Raw genomic sequence first — 24986 nt, 5'->3', positions numbered from 1 at the left:
CGTTACCCGGAACCAAATGGACCAGTCCGCAGATCCGTTACATTAAGCGCCCGCTGATTGGTCCAAATTGACCAATCCACGGACTTCCTCACACACACACACTCAGTGCAGGCAGCTCTGCTGATTTCTCCTCCCTGGCTGCAGGCTGATAACAGACAGTTGGGATCGCGGCGAAATCCTCTCTGCAGACCCATTCTCACAGCGTTTATCAACCTTTTTCTTACTCAATATCAAGCCACACTTATTGTTTTTACTTCGGCTGTGACTTTGTGTGTGCTCAGGGTGAGTTTGGCTGTGTTTCGCTGTCGCTAAACAAGGAAACCACACCTCCACGGAGCTCAGCGCTATTCACAACGTCCCGACCAATCAGAGCACACTGTGCTCACAGGGAGGGTGGGGGCTGGAGCTACTGGAGCTACAACGAGCCGTTAAAGGCAGAGAGTGAAATTCAGTGAATACACGTAGTTTACAGAGATGCTGTATGAGAAACCAATGTGAGTTTGGAAAATTGCACAATATAAATCTATTCTAGTAGTCAACAATGGAATTATGATCAGTGGAAATGGCCATGACATGGGACCTTTAAAATACTGCCAGACTGGTGAAGCCATTTTGGCGAGCTTGTTTTGCCGCGCACAGAGAAAAGGGTCATGCATTTTACATCATCATTTTACGTCATGTGATCGGCTCTCGCGATCGGCATTTTTAGAGAGCACCGATCAATCGGCAGAGAGTGAGTATCGGCCGATATCGATCGGCGGCCGATCGTTCGGAGCATCCCTAGTATTCAGTATGTAGTTGTATTAAATGTAAGATGAAATAGATGCACAACAGTTAAACAAACCTTGAGCACAGGACTGCTATTGTCTGTACTCCCGGGATAGGAAAATGTAACATCTTTGAACTGAATGTGTCCCTGAAGATCTTGGGGGGACAGAGTGCCGTTTGCTGGTAATTGAGGGTTGCGATCTAAATATTCAAAGATTTTCTCAGAGGCACCAATCGCCTTCCTCACTGCCGGGTAATAATGCATGACAGCCTGAAAGAGAGGTGGTAGAATGAGGCACATTTTAATTGAACTCAAATACATTTATTTTGAAAAAGAATTCTGTCAATTCAATTTTCATTCAAGTTTTATGTTGGCTTGTAGCTTACCTCTACAGCAGAGGCAAACTGAAGCTCATAGAGGACGAATGACACCAAGTTTCCACTGCTGACCTGCCCCCTGGTGACAAGAGTCCCTCCATAGTACAGAATGCACACCTTCAGGGCCAAGGTCGTCATCTGGGAAACAATTAAAAACGGGTTACACATTTAACCATGCAGATGTGTCTGTAGTTGGCGTAAAGAAGTGGAATTATTTGCCGAAAGATTTAAAGGGCGGTAAGAACATGTATATGTTTAAGAAAATGTATAAAGAAAGCGTAATTAGACAATATGAAGTTGACTTTTGATTGTGTTCTGGTTTTATGTTTCAGTATTTGTAAGCAACTGTGACTGAAAGAATATTGCTTTTATTTTACTTTTGTAATGGTTATTTCATTTTTATTTATTTTTTAAGAAGGTGCAGGTAAAATAAGATGTTCTTCTCACTGCCCCTTTCCACCATGCGCTTTAAAGAAAAAACAACAGTATAAGTGTACATGTTTTGTTTTAAAATAACTGCCATGTGTGGAATAAACAAATAAATGAATAAAATAAAGCTACTGCATTTAATTGTATTTAATATACTTCAACGAAGACAAAGGTCAAAATCACTGGCCATTGCATGGTGAAATGTCTAAACTAATGGAGGTTGAAAGTATATTTCTCAGTTTTTTCCCAAGGTTCTTAGTGTCTTGATAGTCATTTTAGCATACGAGCATGGTCGCATATTTTAACCCCACCAATTACTTATACTCACGGTTACATTTATGCTTAGAAATCGCTGCACACAACCCATATCAGTATTCAACTCACACTGTTAGCCCAGGTAGAGGCTGCATAGGCCAGCGCTTCCTTTTTGTTGAGGGAGTAAGTCTCCTCCAGCCGCTCTCTGTACCTCTCTGTCTCTCCATCTTCGTTGGCAAAGCTCCTCACCGTCTTCATGTTGGAGAAAGTCTCCGTGGCCACCTGGTTGGCCTTAGCCAGAGACTCCTGAACCTTTACAGCAATAGTCTGTAACATGGATAAATCAAAATGACACCTTACATATTTATACATCAAAACAGCGGACTAATTGTTGCAGCTCTACTAATAAAAATACGAGACATATGAAGAAGTCGTCTTTACCTGATGGAAGTGTCCAGTGAGCTTGGGTATGACCCAGATGATAGGCAGTCCCATACAGGTAAGCAGAGACATTTTCCATGACTGGCTCACCATGAAGAACATGAGGAAGGCAAAACGCGCCGTGTACCACATCACAAGACTTAGTTTCTCACTCAGTGCCTCACTCATGTCATTGGTATCCGTGGTAACCCGGGACACTAGTTCACCTAAGAAAAGAGTTGTGCATGTGCCCAGTGAGCACACATGTTGTCAAGTATATCTATTAGGAAATTCATTACTATAAAGAAATGGGCTTGGCTTCGATAAAAAGTGTGTAGCATAAGTGAAATAAATGGATTTATTAATGATGACAGATTGTGTACAGAGCTTTTTCCTTAAATATTATTTTCTGTTGAGTTAGTCATATATACAGGAGACGCATGATTTACCTGTTGAAGTTGCCTCAAAGAAAGCAATCTCCTGTTTCAGCACAGCCTGGAAGACGGACCCCTGCACTGAGGTGTGTATGCAGCTCATGGTGATGTTGTACATGAGGTCACATACAAACTCAAGCACAGCACTGAAACATAGGACAGAGGGCACATTACAATGTTAAGTAACCAAAATATACATTAAGTACTTAACACCTCTACTTTTTAAAATAATTTTCATGTACTATACAAACTTAGAACCGGTAAAAAAAATTAGGTAAAAAGTTGCATTACCTGGCAAAAGTCATAAGTGTCATGACTGTGATGGCCTCTGTGAATGCATCCGGTGTTTCTTCATTTATGATCCAGTCTGCCACACGACCAGTGTATTTAGGGATGGCCATCTCACCTGAGTTCAGAAATTCACATCAAATAAGTATAATTTAAGAGACAAAACTGTCAATCTGAAATATGTTATGTATAGCCATTCCAAGCTTCACAATTTGAACTGAAAAACAGGAATGCCCCAATAGCTGTGCTTATAAAAATGCCTCTAAAAATACTTGATGCTAAACTAATTGCTTGTCGAGGACTTCGTCACTAAATAGTGAACGAAGCTTCAAAAAACCCAAGAAAACTAAGAGATATCATTCCAAACGTTGCAGTTGTATGAGAACACTTCATATAAATGATCAACGACAAGCGAATCATTTAAATGAAAGTGTCCTACCCAAAGAAGAGAGGATTACAAGAGTCAGCACAGCGACAAAGCGCCAGAGATAAGGCCGCATGTATCCCATCAGCCTCTTCAGAGGGTCACAGGTGTCTTCCTTAGGCTTCTCAGATGGCGCCTTCTTCATCAGAGAGGAGATGTATTGACCACATGAGAGCAAAAGCGATGACAAATATCGACTCCAGTAAAGCCATGCCACTGCCGTCACAACATAACCCTGTAACACCTGCAAAGCAAAACACAGGTTCAATACACAAACCAGAAAAATATTATTGTAAATACATATTTGAATGCCTCAAATGATTCTGACAGGAGTTGGGGTAAAGCAAAAACAACATTTCTAAAATGGAGGATGTATTCTCTTCCGACTTGTTTGGTTTTGGTTTCAGTCTTGTATCTGTTGACATCGTTGTTACAGAAAGAGGGCTGGTAACAGTAGAGACTATTTAGGAAAAATAAATAAGCAACTAACCCTAACTTTTACAACATTTATTAATCCATAGCTACTAGGGCTGCACGATATTGGAAAAATCCCCCTGCGATATATATTGCGATATGAAAACATACAGGAATTGAAGAAAAGACAGTTTTTTTTCGCAAACCATCCTTTCTTGAACTTTAATGCTTATACAATTGCGTATTTTTTTAACTATATTTAACCGGATGAAGGATTTCAGTCACGGACGTCTGGGATCTTAGTCTTACAGAGCAACAAGCTTGAGCTAGCCGGTTTAGCAAGTGCCCAAACTGCCCCCTTGGAGCAACACATGAAACTACTTTATTCAGTATTTTTACCTTTAATCACCGGGTCCGTTTGCTTTGGAGATTTGATAGTGATTGGTGGTTTGCTGTGCATGCAGAGCCTGCATGTCACTCACTCAAGTACCCCTGACATGAGAGCCGTGCAAGTTTTCCTTTTGTAGCAAGCAGCAAAATAATTGTAACAATACGTGTTTGAGTTAATTTGCCTACTTAATATCACAAGTCCTATTTTTTTAATTAAATGTTTTCTTTTTTTATCGCACGTCCACGTAATGTGGATATCGCGAAGGCGCATATCGCGATTATCGTCACGACACGATATATCGTGCAGCCCTAATAGCTACGCATATTATTATATAAAATCATCACAGTTATATCTAAAATCCTAATATGCAAAGTACCCAGTTAATATAGCTATCAGATACATGTATTAGAGCAAACAGTACAGTATTTCCCTCCGAAATGCTGTTGAGTAGATGTATACATTTAAATGAAATGTTAATATTCAGGTACAGTACAGTTACCTCAGTTATGCTTAGTCACATTGCAACAATAGCATCTACCCACTCATCATATCTGCCAAGTGGCCTTGAGTAAAGGAGTTTAACCACATATTCATATCATACATTTTAAGACATCCATGTTTTTCACTAGTTTAAATTGGGGTACAAAAGCCTTAGCTGCTTATCTGGAAGTCTGGCAAGTTTTCTATCAGCACGTTAACACACACACACACAGTGGATAGGGAGCAACAATGCATCATGGGCCCTGCACTAGGATTGTCACCCCCGCAGCAACATAAGGTGTTAAGAAAAGTGCCTGCTATTATATTGATGTTATCCCTCCTGCAACAAACACATCAATATATAAAACACAGCCACCCACCCTTTCCCAGGAGTGCCACCCCCACACTTCATCCAAGGTAGACTGATCTAGAGCCCAGAGAAGAGTGATGAACACAGGGAAGTGGAAGCAAAGGACCGCTAAGCTCTGAATCCCCTCGAAGCTCCTCATCCACAGCAGGCTTCCAGGGGAGGTAAGGGTGAAGAGGGCGAGGAGGCAAGCCCTGGCCAGCCCTCCTCCCCACAGGGTGATGAACGGATGGAAGACAATGGCGGATGAGATATGGGCCAAGCGGATGGCGTGCATCACACACACATCCAGGCCCACGAACAGTAGGGGGGAGAAGTAGCTCATTTTTGGCATAATGCCCAGATTCTGCAAATAAAAGTGACAGGGGGGAGGGTCAGTAGCTGTACAGTATCAAGTCAGACACACACACAGACAGGAAACACAAAAAACATAAACACACAGCACCAAAAGGCAATTTGTAGACACTATGTACTTGACTGCAGTGTGAAGAGGTGCTGTAATGCATGGTATTAAAAATGGTATAATGTGTTTCATATATGAGGTAGCTGGATTGAAAGTGATACAGCATGTTTGTTTTCATAATGACTAATCAAGCTATGTAATTGATTACATTTTAGCAGTTTACCACTTGATAACTATAAAAACTAAGACAAAAACGTTATATTGCATGAACTTCGTGGTGAGAATCTACTTTCAGTTTGCAGCAGTGTTCTGCATGAAGTTACTTTCATTTTCTTCCACGCTGCGGATTTCTTTGAAACGGTTCCACAGTAACCCCAAGTCAAACCCACCCACAGTAACACCAAGTCAAACCCACCCACAGAAACACCAACGAATAAGCAAAACTCTTAAATACAATATTGCTATGCAGTATTATTTAGTCGAACAGTAACGTATGCTTATGGAAAAGCTTGATAGCCCAGTTTAGCTGCTAGTAGCATTACGGTTGTTTATTCAACTTACATTTCCTTTCGACCAACCAAGTCTGATGTGAAGTTTTGAAATTAGCCTGAGGACGGAATCTGACACCGATATTTCTCTTACAAACTCAACAAAAATTGAGTTAATCCCAACAGCCTGCTAGCTCAAACGTCGACCGAGTCTATCTGTCTGTAACTGAAACCGAAAGTAAACTCGTTTTACAGCGGAAAGTCCCATATCTGCCACAGTCAAGGATAAAGACTAACGACTTATAACATGCTCTTTGACTTTGGTTATATGAAGTTTGGTATTTATCCCAAACCATGCTTTCAAAAACTATAGTAAATGGCAACAATGTGTGTTGCACGTTGTACAGTGTAACAGTGATATGATATGCTTGGTTTGACTATGGTTTGAACCCTGAATATGTGCTATCACAGCCCAGCAGCGACACCATGTGGCGAGAATATGTAACTGCTATAGCTTTCAAACCTTAGACCTGGAAATATTAATACACCACATTTCAACAGTGTAAATTCAATAGCCTTCTAAAATAAATTTCATTCACGGTTTTAGGAATTCGAGTTGAATTTTGAATGTACTTTCTTTGGTTTAATGTTGCCTTGCTGAAAAAAATAATAATTTCAATGGAATAATAAAGAGTTAACATTAGGCCTAAAGTATGCTATAAAAGTTGTGTTAATATATGTCCCATTTATTTAATTTAGATCTATTTATTGAAATACACTTTTTCATTACAGTTTTATTGTGTGTGCTCATGTTAACATACACTAAATGTCTACCTTACCATATGTATTTGACTGTTAGTCTTACTTGTTTACCCAGAATTTTATTTTGTTTAGTAAGGTTTTATAAAGTTGTATCTATTTTTATGCCTACCTATTTACATTTTTCAAGATTTTTGGGACACATTTTAGTCAACAAGACAGTTTAAAATCAGTCATAATTTAAAGTTATTTATTTTTACAAATGTGCAATTATTTAAACTACCAACAAATAATTGACAGGCTATAAACGTGAGACTTTTGCTGTCCCTGCAGCTGTGTGTCTGAGGACAGTGGCCTGCTTTATCCGATTGGTTATTCTTGTCATGTTTTGTAACCCATTAAGACAACTAAGGGGAATGAAACCCCAGCAGAAACTTTGAACTTCCTGATAGCTTCCTTCCTTCCCCCTGCTTTCATGTTAGAAAGATAGGATGAGTAAAGCTATATATACATATAATATCCCTTTTTTAGGGAGCCTGTTTTAAACCCTCCATAAATCACTTATATGTTTCCTTTGGTGTGTATTTTGAAAACCCAATTACATTTCTTTACAGTTTCTTTCTTGGAGGAAAACAATTTCACTTACATAGATTATTTCAATTGTAGTTCTCATATATGAGCTGTTAGTAGTTCCAAACAATGTTTAAAATATTTAAAAAAATTATTCTTATATTTTTTTCTTATATAAAAAATCCAGATACTCCTTACTTTTCATATTTCTTATTTAATTGGGATACTTTTGCAGATTTCTGCACAAAAAAACCTTTAAAAATATCAACAATATTCATTTCTTTTTTTTAGGTAAAATTCCAAATACAGGACTACAACTGAATACTACTTCCAACACTGCCCACAAAAAGAAAAATATTATAAAATAAAAAACTATTATTACTGCGATTAATAATATTATTATAATTATTATACAATTGCTGTTGCTGTTTTTGTTGTATTTTTTTGTGATTTTTATTTAGCTGAATGAGTGACTGAAAGCCAGTGCGCATGCTCGGACATGGCAGCTGCCAGTGGGAAGCTACACAGAGCCCACAGTAAAATATATTTATCGAAATAAAACGTGAGTTAACTGAGCTGACAGATTTCGTGTTTCACTGTCCGAACCATGAAGGAGTAAAACCTCGGCAGTGGGAGAAATCTGATCTGGATGGAACCGACGCGTCTACGAGACGTTTTCAAATGTATAACACTATGTAAGCAAAGCCAAAAATATGTGTAATTTTAAAAGTGGTGTTTGTTGTCTGGCATGCAAGCAGAGTTGCTAGGACTTAGCTGCGCATAAAGTTAGCTAAACATGTACTATTACCAGTATTACGTTTCGACTTACCTTCCGATGAATCAGGCCTGCAACGCCTACTTCTACGTAAGCTACCCAAACATCTGGATTTAGACACATCACATGGCTTTGTTGTCAACAGTAAAACATGCACAAGCAGTGTTTTCCAATTGCTTTTGAGTCTGAATGGACAAGCAGGCTAATGCTAATTATTACAGAGTGTGGATTGTAGGATTAGGACATCGTTTTTTGCTAAATCTTTAACACTCCCAACAACCTGTTTCTTGTGTTTTAGCTATTGCAGCAATGGAGGATATTGGTTTGCATCCCAAAGCCACCAGTGATCCCCCTGTTCCCAGAGCCACAGTCACTGAGGCTTTTGGGCTGCACCACATCCCAGCGGGTCTGTACGGGCTCAGAATATGAAGCAAAGCAGTGATTTGCATGTTTAATGTAGATGTTTATGTGTGTTCTGTTTCCTCCAGACAGTCTGCACATCACTGATGCAAGCAGGAAATCTGACACGTATAAAGATGGTTCATCCAGAAAAAGGTCCCACTCAGTAATGATAGCAGAGCCACAGATCATCCCCCAGTTTCCTCTACAGAGTGTAGGCGCTGACACCAGTAAGTAACAGTGTGTTGAAGTTGTGTTTGCAGTGGATTTCTCGAGTCTGCAGATGTATAAGAAGGATAATTTAATCTTGTTTTAAGATACATTAAACTGTACACTGTAACCATGTGTAGTTGGAAGCACAATTGTGTATGCTAGTTTTTATATTCTATTCCTGTCTTGTATTTGATTTTTTCTACACACATTTTCTCCATCCACTTACACTCACAACCCACCTAAACTCATCCTAACTGATAACCTGTTTATATATGTATTATTTATACTGTTAACTGTGGAAAACAAAGTGTTTTTTGGGATGTGAACAGAGAGAAAGGGATCATCAAAACATTTGCATTACAATATTAGTCTGTAGATCCACAAAAAAAAAGAAGAAAAAAAAAAAATTATGAATAACATTTGTTGTTGCACTATATTTTGAGGGATAAACCACATATGATATTTCCAACCAATGTTGTTTTGTTTTTTATTTCTTCTTTCAATAAATATTATTTTTTGTATTTTATTTTCAGCGCTCCCGTCTGCTGCCAAAAATGGAAACACTTGTATGGATAAGTCAAAGGCCGGCAGGGAAAAACTCAACGCCAAATTTGCAGATCCATCCAAGTGGAGGCAAAACAAGCAGAAACAGCTGAGGATGGAGGGTAAATCATATGTAAGCAAACGCAAAAAAGATGGCGAGGAAGTAATAAAACAGCCAAGATCAATCGGATCGCGGTGCACCTCGAATGCATGCAAAAAGGCAACAAAACGTCTTTGTAATGAAATCAATGAGGAGGCCAGGAAGAAAATGTTTGATGATTTCTGGGAGCACATGAACTGGGTTCAGAGAAAACTGTATGTAGTAGAACAAGTGGACCGCGACCCCGTGGAGAGATCTCGGGCGGTGGGATTGCAGTCGCGAAGATCAGTTTCTCTGCGTTATCACTTGATGTTGGATGGAAAGAGGCAACAAGTGTGTAAAAACATGTTCCTGTCCACTGTGGGGATAGGAGAGTGGTCTGTGCTCAACTGGACACAGAAAGGAGAACAAACAAACAATGAATCAAATGAAGACAAATTACAAAAGAGCCAGACTGTCCCTCATTGCCCACATGACAACCCAGTTACTTCTGCAGTCAATAACTCTGCAGAAGGTTCCCAGGGTGAGTGTTTTTCTCCTTTTTTAGCTACTTACCGAAGATAGTTGTAGGTCTGAAACAGGTATTTAATTACTGAATACTCAACTGGCACAACATTGAGCAATCATATCAAGCAAAAATGCTCAACATTTGCTGATTCTAGTTCCTCAAATGTTAGACTCACGACATAGACTCTGATATAAAGCATTGTAACTCGATTTGTCCAATTTTGTTGATTGGACAAAACAACCATGAAATGTCCACCTTTTAGATTTTCTATGATCCAGATTATTGATCATCAGTCTGAAAAATAATCAAGAGATCCATTGAGAATTAAAACACACTGCACAACTTAGTGCACTAATGTAACAATTTAAGTTTGTGCCATAAATAGTTTTTGTTCAGCACTGTATTTTATCACAGTATAACCTCTTATATGTTAACACCATCTCTCTGTTTTTTGCAGAACAAGTGATTGCCACTGACAGAGACAGGCAGTCAGAACCAGAGGGGTCAGACGGAAATAAATCCAGAGTTGCCAAGCCGCTGACGTGGAAGCAGAATCGACAGAAGCAACTCAGGATGGAGGGCAAACCGTACATCAGCAAACGAAAGAAAGACGGCACCACCATAACTAAAGGTCAGAGGACAATGGGATCGGGATGCTCGTCCAGTGCCTGCAAAAGGGCATCCAACCGCTTCTGTGCTGACTTCAGTGAAGAAGGGAGGAACCAGCTGTTCGCTAGTTTCTGGCAGTGTATGACGTGGGCTCAGAGAAAGGTCTACGTGTCCGGATTAGTCGACTGCGACCCGGTTGAAAGAACACGAGCACCATGGACTCAGTCGAGAAGGTCTGTCTCGATGCGGTATCATTTGATAGCCGACGGCAACAGAAAACAAGTTTGCAAAAAGATGTTCCTCTCCACTTTGGGGATTGGAGAGTGGTCAGTGCTTAACTGGTCACAACATATATCCCAGCAGGACAATTCGGAGCAAATCACTAAGAAACAAACACAAGGGAAATCCCGTAAAGCGTCTGAGCATATAGTCCTGAATGAGTTCCTCCAGAGTTTACCAAAGGTTCCCTCGTACTGTTGCGGGACGTCCGTCTCCAAACTGTATCTGGAGCCAGTCTTCTCCAACATGTCCGAGGTGTACAGGCACTACTACAACCACTGCTCAGAGAGGAAGACCACAGCACTCTCTCGCCAGGTGTTCTGTGCTGTGTTTAAAAAGATGGATTTGAGGTTGTGTGAATCCAAAAGGGATCAGGGATGTTCTTTCGGTGCGACTGGGAATTTGTTTAATGAGCTCTGGGAGGAATACTGCTTGGAGAGAGGAGGCCCACAATCGGAAAAAGCGGGTAATCCAGTAGAGAAGGGTTCATGACCAAAAGGTATTATGTTGGAGTGACTTTAAAATACACATATACACATTTTGGAAAGAACAATTCCAAGACTTTGCCTAAATGACTTCTCACATTTTATCAAATCATTATGAGCATAGACTGTGATCGATTCTATAATCAACCCAGTCTCCATGCAGTTTAGCCGTCGTTTCACTGGAATTATCTAAGCACTACATTTATTTATTTATTTGTAATTGAGAATGCGTGGTTGTTCCCTAAAATGTGAGTTATTTTGTGAGATATATATTCTTCACCATTATAATTAGTTCAAAACTAAAACAAATGTGTGTCATAATGTGTGTTGGAAAAATACTAAAACATATCTGTTAATCTACTGTTTGGGATTTTAATATGTGTGATGTGAAAGGTCAACGTGCCTTAAAGTATTCGCAACACTGCAAACTTTAAAAATTATTTGTTTTATTTATTTGTATTCTGTGCTTAAGACAGACATTAAGAGACATTTAAGTTTTCTTTTATGTATTTAATAATAACAACAAAGCAGTTTACATAGTTGTTTTAGGGGCAGAGCACTAAAAGTCTGTTTATTTTCCCGACTCAAGAGCTAGACTAAACCCACTCTTTCGTAAAGGTCAAATTCAAACCACTCCGTCGCCTCTCACCCTGTAGCTTTTACTCATTGAAATAACGGCTCCTCTAACAGCTCACATACACCGTAGAGTGTGTTTTTTTTTCAAGTTTAAACACAGTAAGAGCAACAAATCACATGCATACACATACACGTACGGTCATCAACCTCCTATTCTTCTCCACACAGTGGCAGGAAGTTGTCCAGATATCCGCAGGGCCTCTGAAAAAAAGGCGAGTGAACAAAGTGGGCTGGGTGGTGGTGTTGGAAGGTGTCGGTGGTGGCGGCAGTGATGGGAATGAGCAGCTTTACTCAGAGTTAACTGTTGGTTGTGAACAGCAGGACTGCAGCTACACCACAGAGCTACAGATTAACAACCAAAAAAGCACTGCGGGTCAGAGGGAGAAGATCAGAGGCAGGCAAACAAACAGCTGGACTGGACTACTGGCTCTCTTGAGCGAAGGAGAAAAGGCCCGCAGCTGGTGAACAACCTGAAGATGTTGGTCCTGAGGACGTTTGTTCTGCTGGGACTGAGCTGGATATCTGAAGGTGAGTTAGCCACCCTATTCTCAACAGATTGTTATCTTTCCTTTATAAATACTAAGTGTCACGTGTTCAATCAAAGTTGTGCGATACCTTATCTTCTGGACTAAGTGTAAAGGTAGACATCTGATGACCAATGACTGATTTAGCAAAAATGACGTTGACTCTGAGAACTGCATTTAATTTATTTTATGGAGAATTTTTCAACTTAAATTAATGTCTTACAATAAAATATAAAGCCCTTTATTTGTTTAATACTGATGTAAACTTAAGTAATCATCTAGATTTATCATTATTACTAGTTATTTGTTTTTTATTATTAATGTATAAAATGAATGAACCTTTCAAATGATTCTTATAGGTTGTTCTAAAGGGCTTATTAAAAATTAATTTTATAATAACTTATTTTTCCATTCCTCCCATACCGGGAAGGCTCTCTTTGATTATCAAGTGGAACAGAAGTGTTAAACATTTAACATGTCTAATTTCGGCACTATTGTTTGTACTTCTTTATTGTTTGTATGATTTTCTGCTCCCGCACACACCTGCCAGCCCATTGTCCAACTTCATCACATTCCTCATTTCCACAGTAACGACCTTTAACCTTTATCAAGTCCCAGCCCACTCCATTTCCTGTTGCTATTCACTTCTCCTTGAAACTTCCTGTTTATGTCGGGCCCATTTCCTGTTTCCTTTAACGGCCCGTATCAGGACCCACCTCTCATGGCTTGACCTGCATTGTTATGAATAGTGGCTAATGCTCTGAGACAATGAGCTTCTTATTGTGTGGGTCAGCCGGTCCTGCGATAAAACATTTAGCGATAACAGCTTGTGTCGTTAAATGAAACTGCAAGACCTCATGATATAATCTAAAAACATAATTGCCAAGTGTACACATCTGTGATATTTGGAGTAATGTTGTTTGCCTTTGACATATCTACAAATACTCTCTTGCATTTTAAATAGACATACATGTTTCATTCATTTACAAGACACTGAACAAAGTACATCTTGCTTATTTTTTAACCACAATTGAAAGATAAGAATGATCACAATTATTGTACAACATTGTTGACTGTTGCTGCTAATCAGTTTTCGTCTCCACAGCTGCTTCTGGTGATCCGTGGGGTCAGTGTCCTGTCAACAGAAAGTGTAAAGACAAGTTTGGAGACGCGTCATGTGACAGAGAGTGTATGGAGCCCGAGTGTCTCAGAGATGGCTTCGACTGCCTGAAGGACCAGGCACCCTGCAAGTAAAACATTGTTGTTGTCATTTTTACTGTCAGAAAACCATCAAAACCAGCTTTTTACAGGAAATGTTGTTAATTACAATATGTTTGCTTATTGTGTCAGCTGTGGCTGTCCTTTAAAATGATTATTTGTTGGATTATGTGATGTCTTTTTCATCTATTTTTTCGTCATTTGCATCATTATATGACGTTTTTTTCACAAAAATAATGTTTAAGGAGGTTTTTTATTCAATGTGGACTCAACTTGATATTCCTTTAATTATTATCAATAGTAATATTAATTCCATATAGTTTATTGTCCTAATCAGTTCACTTGTGAAAAGAAAAAATGAAATGGTAACACAATACATCGTTGTTTTATACAATTATTCAAAATACTATATAAGTGTAAAAATGGAAACTTAAAAACTAACATTATTATAAGAATTATGTTAAATCATTACTCCCTGTTCTGGATTTTTTATCTTGAGAATTAAATGTCATCCTTGACCTTAGAAATTGTTTAACAGCAAAATACCACATTTTATAGTCAATTTGTTGTCAAATCTCTTACTGTGTCTTTTTTTCTTAATTTTTTTTTTCCTCCCCATTATTGTTCACAGTCCAGTATATATCCAGTACTGTCGCGATCACTACGCCAACTCCCACTGCGAGCAGGGCTGTGACAGCGCCCCCTGTGGATGGGATGGCAGCGACTGCTTCAAACATCAGAGCTCTTTGTGGGCCAAGGGGACCCTGGTCCTTCACGCCAACTTCCCACAACAACGTGGGGTCTTCTCCAACAGCTCTCTGCTCTGGGCGCTCAGTGTCCTCCTCCAGTCGCCATTAACACTGAGAGGGTCCGCCCCCCTCGCCGCTAACAGGAACTTGTTTGTCTTCGACCCTAATCAGCTCTCCAACCTGCTGGCTCAGGCTCCTGCGGCTGACGCTGATGGGTAAGTACTAAATGAACTGTCAAAAATAATGAGTTTAGTCCTGTTTTATTAAACAAGTTAGCCCCCTTGGCCAAGACAGCTTAAAACAATAGAAATTCCGGTGAAAAAAAAGAGAAATAATACTTAAACAAGTTTACAATTTCATTAATAAAAGAAACAAATAAACCTAAAGACAAAATAAAAGTGGCCCAAGCACAGAACCTTGGGGAACTCCGGTAAGCCAATCTTATATATACTGTGTGTATCTATTTTGCAATAAATTATATGAGCATTCTTTTTTATAATACATTTTGGAAAGAGAGTGTATCGATTTCTTTAAAATAATTATTTCAATGTTGGTACAACTACCAGATTAAAAAAAAATGTATTCAAGAAAACACAAAAAACAAAGACTCAAGCTGTTGCGAAGTCATCAGTGCGCAAAACATCAGATAATAAAGCTTTAAAATTGTAATGGTTATATAATTTATCAACAAAATTACTCTCAACAATTATGAACCTGCTGTTTCCTTTTTCTCTCGCTCTTTCCTATAGCTCCCTCCTCTTCCTCCAAGTGGACAACAGGCCGTGCTCCCGGCTGCCCTCTACCTGTTTCCCCTATGCCACAGAGGCAGCCAGTTTCCTGCGTGCCGTACTGCTGCTAAAGCCGAGCTTGTTCACCACCCTACCAGAGCTGAAAACCGTCATCAGTATAAGAGGTGTCCGAGAGGAAATAGGAAGCAGAGAGAAGGAAGTGGTTAAAGAGGAAGTCAAAGGTAGGCTCACAGGTCTTGTCCTGTCCTCCCCCCACACACTCACACAAACCCATCAAGCTTTGAATGTCATCCAAACAAAACACTATAAACAACTCTCCGTTTCCAGTGCGTAATTGTGATGTGTGGTTTTTTTGGGGAAAATGTTGGACCACTGTGAGAATATGACTTCCTATCAGATGATATTTAGTACTTTAGTTAATAGGATCACAAACTGATATTTAAGTATGTAAGTATTTAAGACTGTTAAACATCTGAACTTTTGAAAGAACATCCATAACATTCATCTGTTTGCAACTTATATATATCAATATTCCAATTACTTGTATATAGACTATTTTGCACTATTTCTATTATATTATATTTTATTTTTATTTACTTGCACTATTTTATCTGTTTTATTCTTGCACTGTTTGAGGAGTCTGTGACCTAAGATGTTCATTCAGATGTACAAATGACAATAAAAGCCTTGAATCTTGAAAAACTATTGAGTATCTTGATATATTTTTACATATTTTGCTGCTTTGTTTTCAATCCTTCCTCTCAAAGAGCCAGCTCCTGCATGGCTGTGGGCTGTGATAGCTGTAGCGATTGGCCTGCTGCTGGTGCTGGCCCTGGCTGTGTTCCTGGTGGTGAGGAGGGTGAGGCGGCGGCGGGCGGAGAGGGAAGGCGGTGACAGGGTGAGACACCGGTCCACACTCACAGACAATGACCAAAAACCCAAGGCCTTGACCTCGCATGGAGTCCAGCAAGAGCAGAGGTTGAGATCCAGCAGAGAAAAAGAGAAGCTCAGCTTGAGGAAGAAGAAGAAAGCGAAGGAAGCTGAGAAAAAAAGAAGGAGGGAGCCGCTGGGGGAGGATGCCATTCGAATGCGGTGAGTTGCTTTGAAAAACATGAGAGGAAGTTTTGTCTGCTGGAGCGATGAGGTCATGTAGACGAATACAGTGAAGTCTGAAACAAGTAGGAGGTCATCCTGTGTTGAAAATGCTGAATACCACTTTTTCCTGCTAATCAGTTGGATATGACCTTTATCCTGTATTATTATTATTTAAAGGTCCCATGACATGGCCATTTCTACTGATCATAATACCATTGTTGAGGTCTACTAGAATAGATTTACATTGTTCAATGTTCCAAAATCACATTGGTTTCTCATACAGCATCTCTGTATAGTATGTGTATTCACTCTCTGTCCTAAACGGCTTGTTGGATCTCCTGCCCCCCACTCCCTGTGAGCCCACTGTGCTCTGATTGGTCAGCTCGCCCACTCTGTTCTGATGAGTCCACCACCGTTACCGCGGAACATCAGTGATTATGTGTTATAATGGCGTTTGATAGCAACCAGAAGATGACACCATTAATGACAAACAGATGAGAATCCTGCGTGGGGTCTTAGTGCCGTGTTGGCGGGACGCTGCGGGGCTCGGTGTGTGTGTGTGTGTGTGTGTGTGTGTGTGTGTGTGTGTGTGTGTGTGTGTGTGTGTGTGTGTGTGTGTGTGTGTGTGTGTGTGCAACGAGGCGTTCTGGGGCAGCATAGACAGGTATTTTCTGTGTTAGAGTTTTACTCGCTACAGGGTGTACTTTGAGGATTTGTGACTTTGCAAACCGTTTACATAAAAAGCTACATAACACACAAGGGGACGGGTAATAACCGGAAAAGCATGTCATGGGACCTTTAACACTTCAAATGGTATTCACAGCAATTGGACAGTAATTACATAGGGAGAAATCAAAATACTCATTATCTTTTCCGTCCCAATTTTCTGAAATAATTAGTCGATTAATTGATTATTAGTTTAAATAAAAAAACAGTTTTAATATTCAGGCAATCATTTAAGACTAAGCCGAACATTTTCTATTTTACATTCAGTATGCTTAACTCTCTTATATATATATAATTGTAGAGACATTTGCATCATTTGGTTTATTACTGCTGGTCCCACAAAACAAGCAATTTGAGGATTGGATGTCACCATATGGGCATTATTTTTTATTAATTCATCAAAAAGTGTATTTATTTAGCATTAGTTGAGCCAAAAGCCTGGTTGCAAGTTATAACCCCTTCTCTCTCTCTCCATTTCTTTCCTGTTTTTTTATACTGTTATTCTATCAAATAAGCGATGGCAATAATTGCAAAAACAATATTTACAAAGAAAATACATTTTTGGGCCCCATTCTCTCAGGGTCATGAAACAATAACTAACTGTAATTCCTGTCATATTGCAGAGTCCATTTCCTCCAAACCTATCAATCAACACATTCATGTTTTAGGCGAGACTGTATTGTATTTGGGTTTGTTTTCAGAGCTTATGGGCGACTCATAAATCAGAATAATAAGAAAAGAAAACACAGTATTACTGTTGGCAGTTTTTTTATGTAATATATCAAAATTGTGCTTTTGCTTTCCAGACCTCTCAAAATCGACCAGGATATAGGAAGTGACACAGATTTTACCCAGAGTTCAATGGAAGACATCAACACGAGATCTTCCAGGCGACAGGAGGACGCCTCCATCTGCGACCACAGGACCCAGGAGCAGAAACACTACCGGGGGGGAACATCGCAGCCCCGCAGACCTGTACAACGTAAGGTTTAACATCCATTTGTTTTAACATTAAGGCAGTCGCTCATTCCTACATTTTATTAATCTGGTAATGTGACATGCACTTGTATTATTGGCAAGCATTACCATCCCAAACCACAATATACTAACATCAGTCTGGAATCTGTAAAATGTTTTGGAATTTCTACTTTCAAATACCTTTTCATGTATTATTCTTTATTTGTTTTTTTCTTGCTTTTAAGTTACTTGTTGGTTTCCGTTGTATGAAAAGCGCTGTGTGAATAACACTTCTTAATTTATTGTTATTTGTTATCGGAAAAGGGCTGCAGCAAATAGTAATAACAATTAATTGAGTAGAATGTAAATAATGAAATAATCATTATTTGCAGCCCTCTTACCAAATAATAATAATAACTTTAATTGATATAGCGCCTTTCATCAACCCAAGGTCGCTTAACAAAGAACATATAAGGACAAGACATAAAACAGGTGGCAGAAATGGAAGTGTTACTTTGCAGGGGGAGGAAGGGTGAGTTAATGTTGGAAGGCTTTGTTGAACAGATGAGTTTTCAGGGTTGATTTGAAGATGTTCAGAGAAGGGGCGTTACGTTAAAAATGTCACCATTTTGTCGCCACATGCAACGCTGTATGACTTTGTTCAACAAATTATAATAAATAAATCCACAGGAGTTAACTAAGGAGTCAATGTAGACATTATATTTGCAACCACGTGGTGTAAAGCTTTTTAAGTAAAACAGAACTCATACTGACATTTGTTTCAATATCTTGAAGGTGGAGATCCACCCTTACTCACCATGTGTTCTCCTTCAGCTCCACCTAGAGGATGGGAGAGAGATGCCATCCCTCCTCCTCTGCTCAGTCCTCCTCAGCAGGTCAGTTTCTTGTTATTTACATTGTATTCTATTCATTTTATCAATGTTGAGGAGTTAATCTTATTTAGCTTCAACTATTGGTGATGTACTTGTTTGTTCTCCTTTCCATGTCTTTATGTTAGTCCACACTGATAAATGTATGCATATGTGAAATGTGTATGATGTGTAGATCCATGATATATAATAACCATGGTTCTGTTGTTTTGGCAGTCTGCAGAGTGGTGTGGTCCGGACGGCTCAGTGGTTCTGATCCGAGCGGTGCGTAGCGGGCTGGACAGAGTCGTTTTGGAGCTGTTGAGAGCAGGAGTGCCAGTCAACAACACCGATCATACCGGTAAGACATCTGTGTCACAGATACTAATACTAGTTTACATGAACTCAAGACTAAACCTCAAACAGTATTTGCATGTAGTTTTTTGTACCTTATTGAAGTAGGAGCAATATGAAGCAGACTTTGAACATTATTCTGTTTAAGTTACAGTTCTGTTTAAGTTACAGTAAACACCATTCATATCAAAAGGAAAGCAGGATTAAACAGCAATGAAGAATTATGTGCAAATACAATTATTTTTTTCATATCACTATAAGATCCAACCATGTTATGTCGTCACAGTCAGTAGCAGAGATTGAATAGTTAAAAAGAAAGGTCTGATTTTATAAATATGATTTAACTCAAAAACAAAACAAATTTCTAAAAACAAAACACAAATAGTAAGTAATTAGATCTTCCTTGACCTTTATTTAATAATTTCATGGGGTCAATCAAACTATGATCAAAAAGCACTCAGCATTACTACTACTACTACTACTATTACTACCAACCGTAATTGCAATATATAGACGCCGCTAGCTTGGCTAATAAACTGACCTGTCCACCTGCCATATAATGGATCCAGTGCATGAATGGGTTTATACATGTAGAGCTCCGGAGCAGGCCATTATTCTCTGCCACCTGTACACTGAGGGGCTGAGTAACTGATGTAACTTACCCCGTCTCTCTCACATCCTCTCTTTGTGTCCCTCCTCTCCCGTCCTGTGCTCATCTCTCCACGGCTTCCATCTCTTCCTTCTCCAGATCCCCTTATACCCTCTGACTCTGAACAAAGTTAACGTGCTCGAGTGCTCAAACTCGAGTTGATGGACGTATTAACTTTGTTACTGATCTTGCTTTTGCAGTCTCTTTGTTGCTCTGTCTTCCGCTGTCTCGCTTTTTCTTTTTCCCTGTCCTCTACTTTCACTCGCTAAGATAATTCCTTTCTACACCCCTGCCTCTCTTCACCATCTCGGGCTCGACTCTGTTGTGTAATGGTTGTTCATTGGCTGACTTACTCCCTCCCTTCTTCCCCCTGACTCCCCTCCGCTCACACTGTCTCTCTCAGGGAGATCAGCCCTGCACTGGGCATGCTCAGTCAACCACCTCTCCCTCACAAGGACCCTCATCCGCTACGGGTCCGCTGTGGACCTGCAAGACAACAAGGTGAGTTCTGAGTTTCTTTATCAGACGTTATAAAGGAGGACTTATCCATTCGTTGCACACACATCTGTTATAGTCCACATATCCACATTATTGCAATCTACTGAATTGTACTATACTGTACAGTTTACATTATGTTTTATATCATTTACTTGTATTTTACATGTATATCATTTACTAATTCCTGCATTTTACTTGGCTTTTTGCCGCTATTTTGTTTCTTTATTTCTTTTTATGTAAGAAGTATACATTTTTGATGGAGCCTGGGTTTAACATTAAAGCCTCTGAAGCCTACATGTGGACTGTGTTTGTTTGACTTATTTCCTCCAGACATGATAGAATTATGTTTTTTAAAATTATGATATCTCATGTAGGGCGAGACAGCGCTCTTCCTCTCTGCCATCCATGGTTGCTATGATACGGCCAGACTCCTCCTCCTACACGGGGCCAACCTGGAGCTTCACGATCGGAGAGGTCGTCGCCCGATAGACGTGGCCAGAGAGGGCATCCATCACCAGATCCTGGAGCTCCTATTGGCTCACCAGATTCAGAGAGGGCCTGTTCCCGTGGACTCGGCCAATGAGATGCTGTGGGAGGAGCGCACTCTGATTTACTCGCCGTGGGTCGGGTCACAAGGCATTCCTGGAAGAAGTGCCTCCTTCTCCGGGATCATAGGGCATCGAGATATGACCCCACCGCCACAAAAGTAAGGCTTATCATAACATGCTCAAGATGATGTGCCACCAAATAAGTCATTGAGAATTTTACGATTAGAGCTAAGTGAAAAGATAAATCAACTAGTCCATAAACAGAACAATAATTTGCAGCAATTAGATTATCAATGAAACCAAAATAAACTATTTTTTGTAAATTATTTGCAAATGTTAGTCAATTACTGTAGCTAAACATCACATAATACTTTGTATTCGCTGTTTGGATGAAATAAGTATTTTACACTTGTGTATGAAATAAGGGGTGTGGGTATCGAGTACAATAACAAAAATTATTGACAAATCAGATATCACTTGATAATTACTGACTAAGATAAATAATTATTATACAGAGTTCTTTTTTTAAATATTGTCCTAATGCAGTCCCTGTTCTGAAAATGCTTCAATGGTGGTGAATTCAAGACAACTTGGTGTACAAGTTTAAAATGTTACCCTTTCTTCACAAGGAAAGAAAATCTATATTTGACCAAACGTCTCTGTTACTGTTGGGCGTCGTAACATTGTGATGATTGTCTTGTCTTGCCAGTGATTGGTCGATGAGCCGGGTGCAGTACCCATCCCTTCAGAACTGGCGACCACAGGTCAACCAATCGGCAACAGCGCTGGTCCCTCCAAGAATCATGGGCCGCTCTCCTCGGCCAATCAGCACCTTACAAGAGGTGACCTCAGAAGACGAGGATCGTGATAGGAGCCAGGAAGTCCCCAGAGCTGCAACACCTCACTTCCTGTCGCCCCAGCCTGCGCCTCGGCAACGTTCCTTTTCCTGCACCCAGCATGCATTGCAGCATCGCTCCAGTGGCCACCAGCCAGAGCCCAATTACATTATCGTGACAGACAGAACAGCCAATGAGCCCGTAGAAAGAGTTGTTGTTTCACCTCCCACAGATGCTGCCAACCAATCAGATCGCCCGCCAGTTGTAAACGGTGATATTCCTAGAAGAGCAAATTCAACAAATCCAGAGCATAAATCCAGAGGTGAGAGGTTAAACAACGCTTCTGACTCCACACAAACAGCCTTGTAGAAAACCCAGCTACACATTTCTGCCCATTAGAATAGCATTGAAGAACACGTGACGATAATGACAATGCAGCATTATGACAAAGAGGCACTGAGTTTTAGTTACGTATTTTGAGTATTTTGTGCCAGAGTCCGCAATCTGCAGGGAGTCCAACCTTGATTTACTACTGTACTTTTGGGATTTTGTTATCCATTATGCATCTGTTGAGTGTCGTCTGACTGATTTGCTTGTTAGATTTCTTATGTTTTACATTTCTGTCAAACTAATACACAGCAGCACTTATTTCTTAAATCACCACCCCAGTTTTTACTCAGCCTTGTCTAAATTATTATTATTATTATATTTTTTACTAGGGAGGAGGATTTTGTTTTTTGTAAATATTATGTTACATGAGATGTCAAATAAAAAACTGTTCTGAGATGAACACCAGTCAAACGTGATGAATATCACTGAAACTGCAACATCTTGTGAATCTTGTTGACAAATGTTGTAATATATACATATTGTCTTTACATCAAACAGGTTGTATTTTGATTATTGCAAAGAGAGTCAAAAATAAATAATTCAAATAAACATGCGCTTGGTTGCACAAGAATGTGAGACATGATGCATGCAATAAAGACTTTTCCATGCACATTTATATGGAACTTTTTTTTACTCATACACTTATTATCTAACATACCTAACCCTTACTCAGCATAAGTGTTTTCTCAGTTTGACTGCCATAATAAATGTATTTTTTGTCTTAATTTATACTTTCATACAAAATCTTAGGGTTACACATTACAAATACCATGCCCATTTAAGACTATACTTACGTTATGATGTTGCCTGCAAGTGTGGGGACATACAAATAATATACTCTATGACCTTTAAACATATTTCTTACACAAAAATTGGGATATTGTGGTACACAGGAAAACTTTTTTAAACTGTTTTAATTAAAGCTCTTTTTTGGTTATACATTTTTCTTTAAACATAAAAAAAACATTTAAGAAGGTTAGGACACAATAGTTTGATAGAACACGGAACAAGAGACAAACTTGAGCTAAAAACAACTCAACAACAGCGACTTATATAGAGCTGTAATTGGAACAGACGTCACACCAAATGTTTTTAGATAAAGAGAAGTCAAAGGTTTGAGACTCTTTCTTGTGGGAAAAGAGGAAGTGGCGCTGCGTTTACAGCTTTATGACCTGTTAAAACTGATACATGTCTGCAGAGGGTCGCACAAAGAGAGGAGACACTTCCCACGTTCCCACACGCATTCGCAGACGTTTGAAATGTAAATTAGTTTGAGACCGAATGAAAACTTCGTTGTATGAAAAACTGCTTTACGCACGGTAAAATAACTCAATCTTTACGCACTCATTAGTAACTGGACAGAACAGTGATTCTTATTCTAAATTAAATCTCTATTCAAACTGTCAAAACATTTTGATCAATACATTTCGTTTTTTTAAGCTAGAGATATGACCTATGCCACGAGAATATCACTTTTACGCAATACTTTCATTCCTTTTCCTTTAATGAAAAACTTTTTTATGGTTTCAGTTTAAATGTAACTACAATAAGATATGCATACAGTTTTAAAATAAATCTGAGTTCCTAACATACTTCTAATTGAAGGCTTATTATCTTACATGTATTGTATGCATTTCATTTTTCTAATGTTTGACCACGTGTATGCATATCAAAGATTTTCAAAGTAAAGGAGTGAGGATTAAACTTGTTACATTGTGTGAAACGTCACTGCATGGCGCCTCTCATCCTCACGTGTGGCAGCACCAGTCCACACTTATGCTTATGTTCCTCAGGGCACGCGCCAGCAACATCAATTAACACATACGCATTGTTCAATTATTTTTCATTTTTGTTTATTCGCAAATGACAAATAAATATAAATTAAGGTGCAAAAATGCGTATCAATATGACATAGTTAGCCTTTAAAGACTACAGCAGCACTTGGTGTGATCAAAATACATTTACAGTATTTACATATTGCCAGACTTAACAGAATGTAGGATTTCATGTAGGATATATTGCACTGAAGACTTCCTTGAAATCGAATTAACAACACATGTTCTTTTATAAATAATAACCGGCCTGTTAGAGTCATTAAAAGTTCAGTTTTTGGAGTCACTGCTTCTGGATCAGGGCCAGGGCCTCCAAAGGGACTGGCCGGCTGTGATGCTCTGAGGCGGGCTCTGTTTGCTCGCTGGACTCGCCACTTTGCGGGGCTGGTGGGGAGCTGTGGCAGAGCGATGTGATTCTCCGAGGGTCTGAACACAACTGAGCACAGAGGGGGCAGGTGTGCGCAGCTTGTGCCCGGACCTGTGTATCAGCATCCGAAGAATATACGTGGAGGAGTTCCTGAGAGAGCTGGACGAGGAGTAGACTCCGGTTCTTCTATGGAAGCCTGCAGAATCAGAGTCTAAACTGGAAACGCGAGCAGCAAGAGATGCATCCAGTGCTGCTCCGAGCCACAGGCCTTTCCCATCAGGTCCGAGGAAACGTGACGCTCTCTGTAGACAGGTGGAGAACCCGTCCTGGTAGGAGTGTTTCTGGGCTCCAGCAGCATCTCCAACTCTCGTGTTGTCTTCTTCAGCAGTTCTCTGCAGGAAGAGCACAGTGTGCTCGAGTATCTCAGCTTTCTCCACTCTGCGCTGAGAAGCTTGCTGGGAAAGACACAAAATAAGTTAGTGAACAGTGTATCAGACACTTCTAAAATGCATTTAAATCCGAAAAAAGAAAAAGTATTCCAGAGAGTTTGGGTTCCTTACCTGTTGCTGCAGTAAAACTGTCTTCAGGCTCTCCAGACTGCGGTTCATTCTCTCTCTTCTACGTCTTTCAACCTGAGGTTTGAGATTCTGAGAAGAGGAAAACAGATACAATGATTAATGAATGAACGACAACTGCAGGCAAAATAGTTACAAATAAAGCTGGGAGATTCAAAATATTATTTAAAAGCAAAAAAGATTCAAATACCTTTTTGTCGAACTTCGCGGCCTCTGATTCGTGAATCAATTTCAT

The 24986-nt window shown here is 39.6% G+C and overlaps 4 protein-coding genes across 7 annotated transcripts in view; 2 read left to right on the top strand and 2 right to left on the bottom strand.

The window, feature by feature from the left end:
- The window catches only part of tap1 (transporter 1, ATP-binding cassette, sub-family B (MDR/TAP)), a 6963-nt gene extending 615 nt beyond the window's left edge, over nucleotides 1-6348 (bottom strand). The window contains exons 1-9 of the mRNA XM_010794206.1: nucleotides 6013-6348; nucleotides 5062-5394; nucleotides 3412-3640; nucleotides 2976-3090; nucleotides 2700-2830; nucleotides 2272-2477; nucleotides 1960-2157; nucleotides 1156-1284; nucleotides 845-1039 (exon numbers count right to left, since the gene is read on the bottom strand). Of these exons, the coding sequence (XP_010792508.1) occupies nucleotides 845-1039; nucleotides 1156-1284; nucleotides 1960-2157; nucleotides 2272-2477; nucleotides 2700-2830; nucleotides 2976-3090; nucleotides 3412-3640; nucleotides 5062-5382 (1524 nt within the window). The 5' untranslated portion in view covers nucleotides 5383-5394; nucleotides 6013-6348. The remainder of the gene's footprint in view (nucleotides 1-844; nucleotides 1040-1155; nucleotides 1285-1959; nucleotides 2158-2271; nucleotides 2478-2699; nucleotides 2831-2975; nucleotides 3091-3411; nucleotides 3641-5061; nucleotides 5395-6012) is intronic.
- A 1455-nt stretch (nucleotides 6349-7803) lies between these two features.
- LOC104964578 (uncharacterized) lies at nucleotides 7804-12044 on the top strand. Of its 3 annotated transcripts, XM_010793409.1 has the most exons (6): nucleotides 7804-7963; nucleotides 8342-8449; nucleotides 8532-8672; nucleotides 9189-9821; nucleotides 10264-11193; nucleotides 11984-12044. In XM_010793409.1, the coding sequence occupies exons 1-5, from the start codon at nucleotides 7918-7920 to the stop codon at nucleotides 11184-11186; spliced, it is 1851 nt and encodes a 616-aa protein (XP_010791711.1). In that variant the 5' UTR covers nucleotides 7804-7917; the 3' UTR covers nucleotides 11187-11193; nucleotides 11984-12044. The 3 variants fall into 3 exon arrangements, with proteins under 3 accessions (XP_010791711.1, XP_010791710.1, XP_010791712.1); XM_010793408.1 differs by lacking the exon at nucleotides 11984-12044 and having other exon boundaries at nucleotides 10264-11589; XM_010793410.1 differs by lacking the exons at nucleotides 7804-7963; nucleotides 11984-12044 and having other exon boundaries at nucleotides 8367-8449; nucleotides 8536-8672; nucleotides 10264-11589.
- Nucleotides 12045-12050: 6 nt separating this feature from the next.
- On the top strand, nucleotides 12051-22600 carry notchl (notch receptor, like). 2 transcript variants are annotated; one of them, XM_010793411.1, is made up of 11 exons: nucleotides 12051-12343; nucleotides 13445-13589; nucleotides 14189-14521; nucleotides 15056-15276; nucleotides 15823-16147; nucleotides 17683-17858; nucleotides 18629-18729; nucleotides 18940-19063; nucleotides 20109-20206; nucleotides 20578-20909; nucleotides 21461-22600. In XM_010793411.1, exons 1-11 carry the CDS (start codon nucleotides 12292-12294, stop codon nucleotides 21954-21956), a joined length of 2403 nt encoding a protein of 800 aa, XP_010791713.1. In that variant the 5' UTR covers nucleotides 12051-12291; the 3' UTR covers nucleotides 21957-22600. The 2 variants fall into 2 exon arrangements, with proteins under 2 accessions (XP_010791713.1, XP_010791714.1); XM_010793412.1 differs by having other exon boundaries at nucleotides 12055-12343; nucleotides 18668-18729.
- Nucleotides 22601-24106: 1506 nt separating this feature from the next.
- LOC104965248 (transcription factor HES-2-like) lies at nucleotides 24107-24986 on the bottom strand. The gene is made up of 3 exons (XM_010794205.1): nucleotides 24942-24986; nucleotides 24737-24823; nucleotides 24107-24631 (listed from the first exon to the last, which is right to left on the bottom strand). The coding sequence occupies exons 1-3, from the start codon at nucleotides 24984-24986 to the stop codon at nucleotides 24107-24109; spliced, it is 657 nt and encodes a 218-aa protein (XP_010792507.1).

The sequence above is a fragment of the Notothenia coriiceps genome, unplaced genomic scaffold (assembly GCF_000735185.1).
Source record: "Notothenia coriiceps isolate Sejong01 unplaced genomic scaffold, NC01 NC01_scaffold00037244, whole genome shotgun sequence".
In the NCBI taxonomy this organism is placed as follows: Eukaryota; Metazoa; Chordata; class Actinopteri; order Perciformes; family Nototheniidae; genus Notothenia; species Notothenia coriiceps.
The sequence above is the reverse complement of the archived record's forward strand: the minus strand, read 5'-3'. Positions and strand labels throughout refer to the sequence as shown.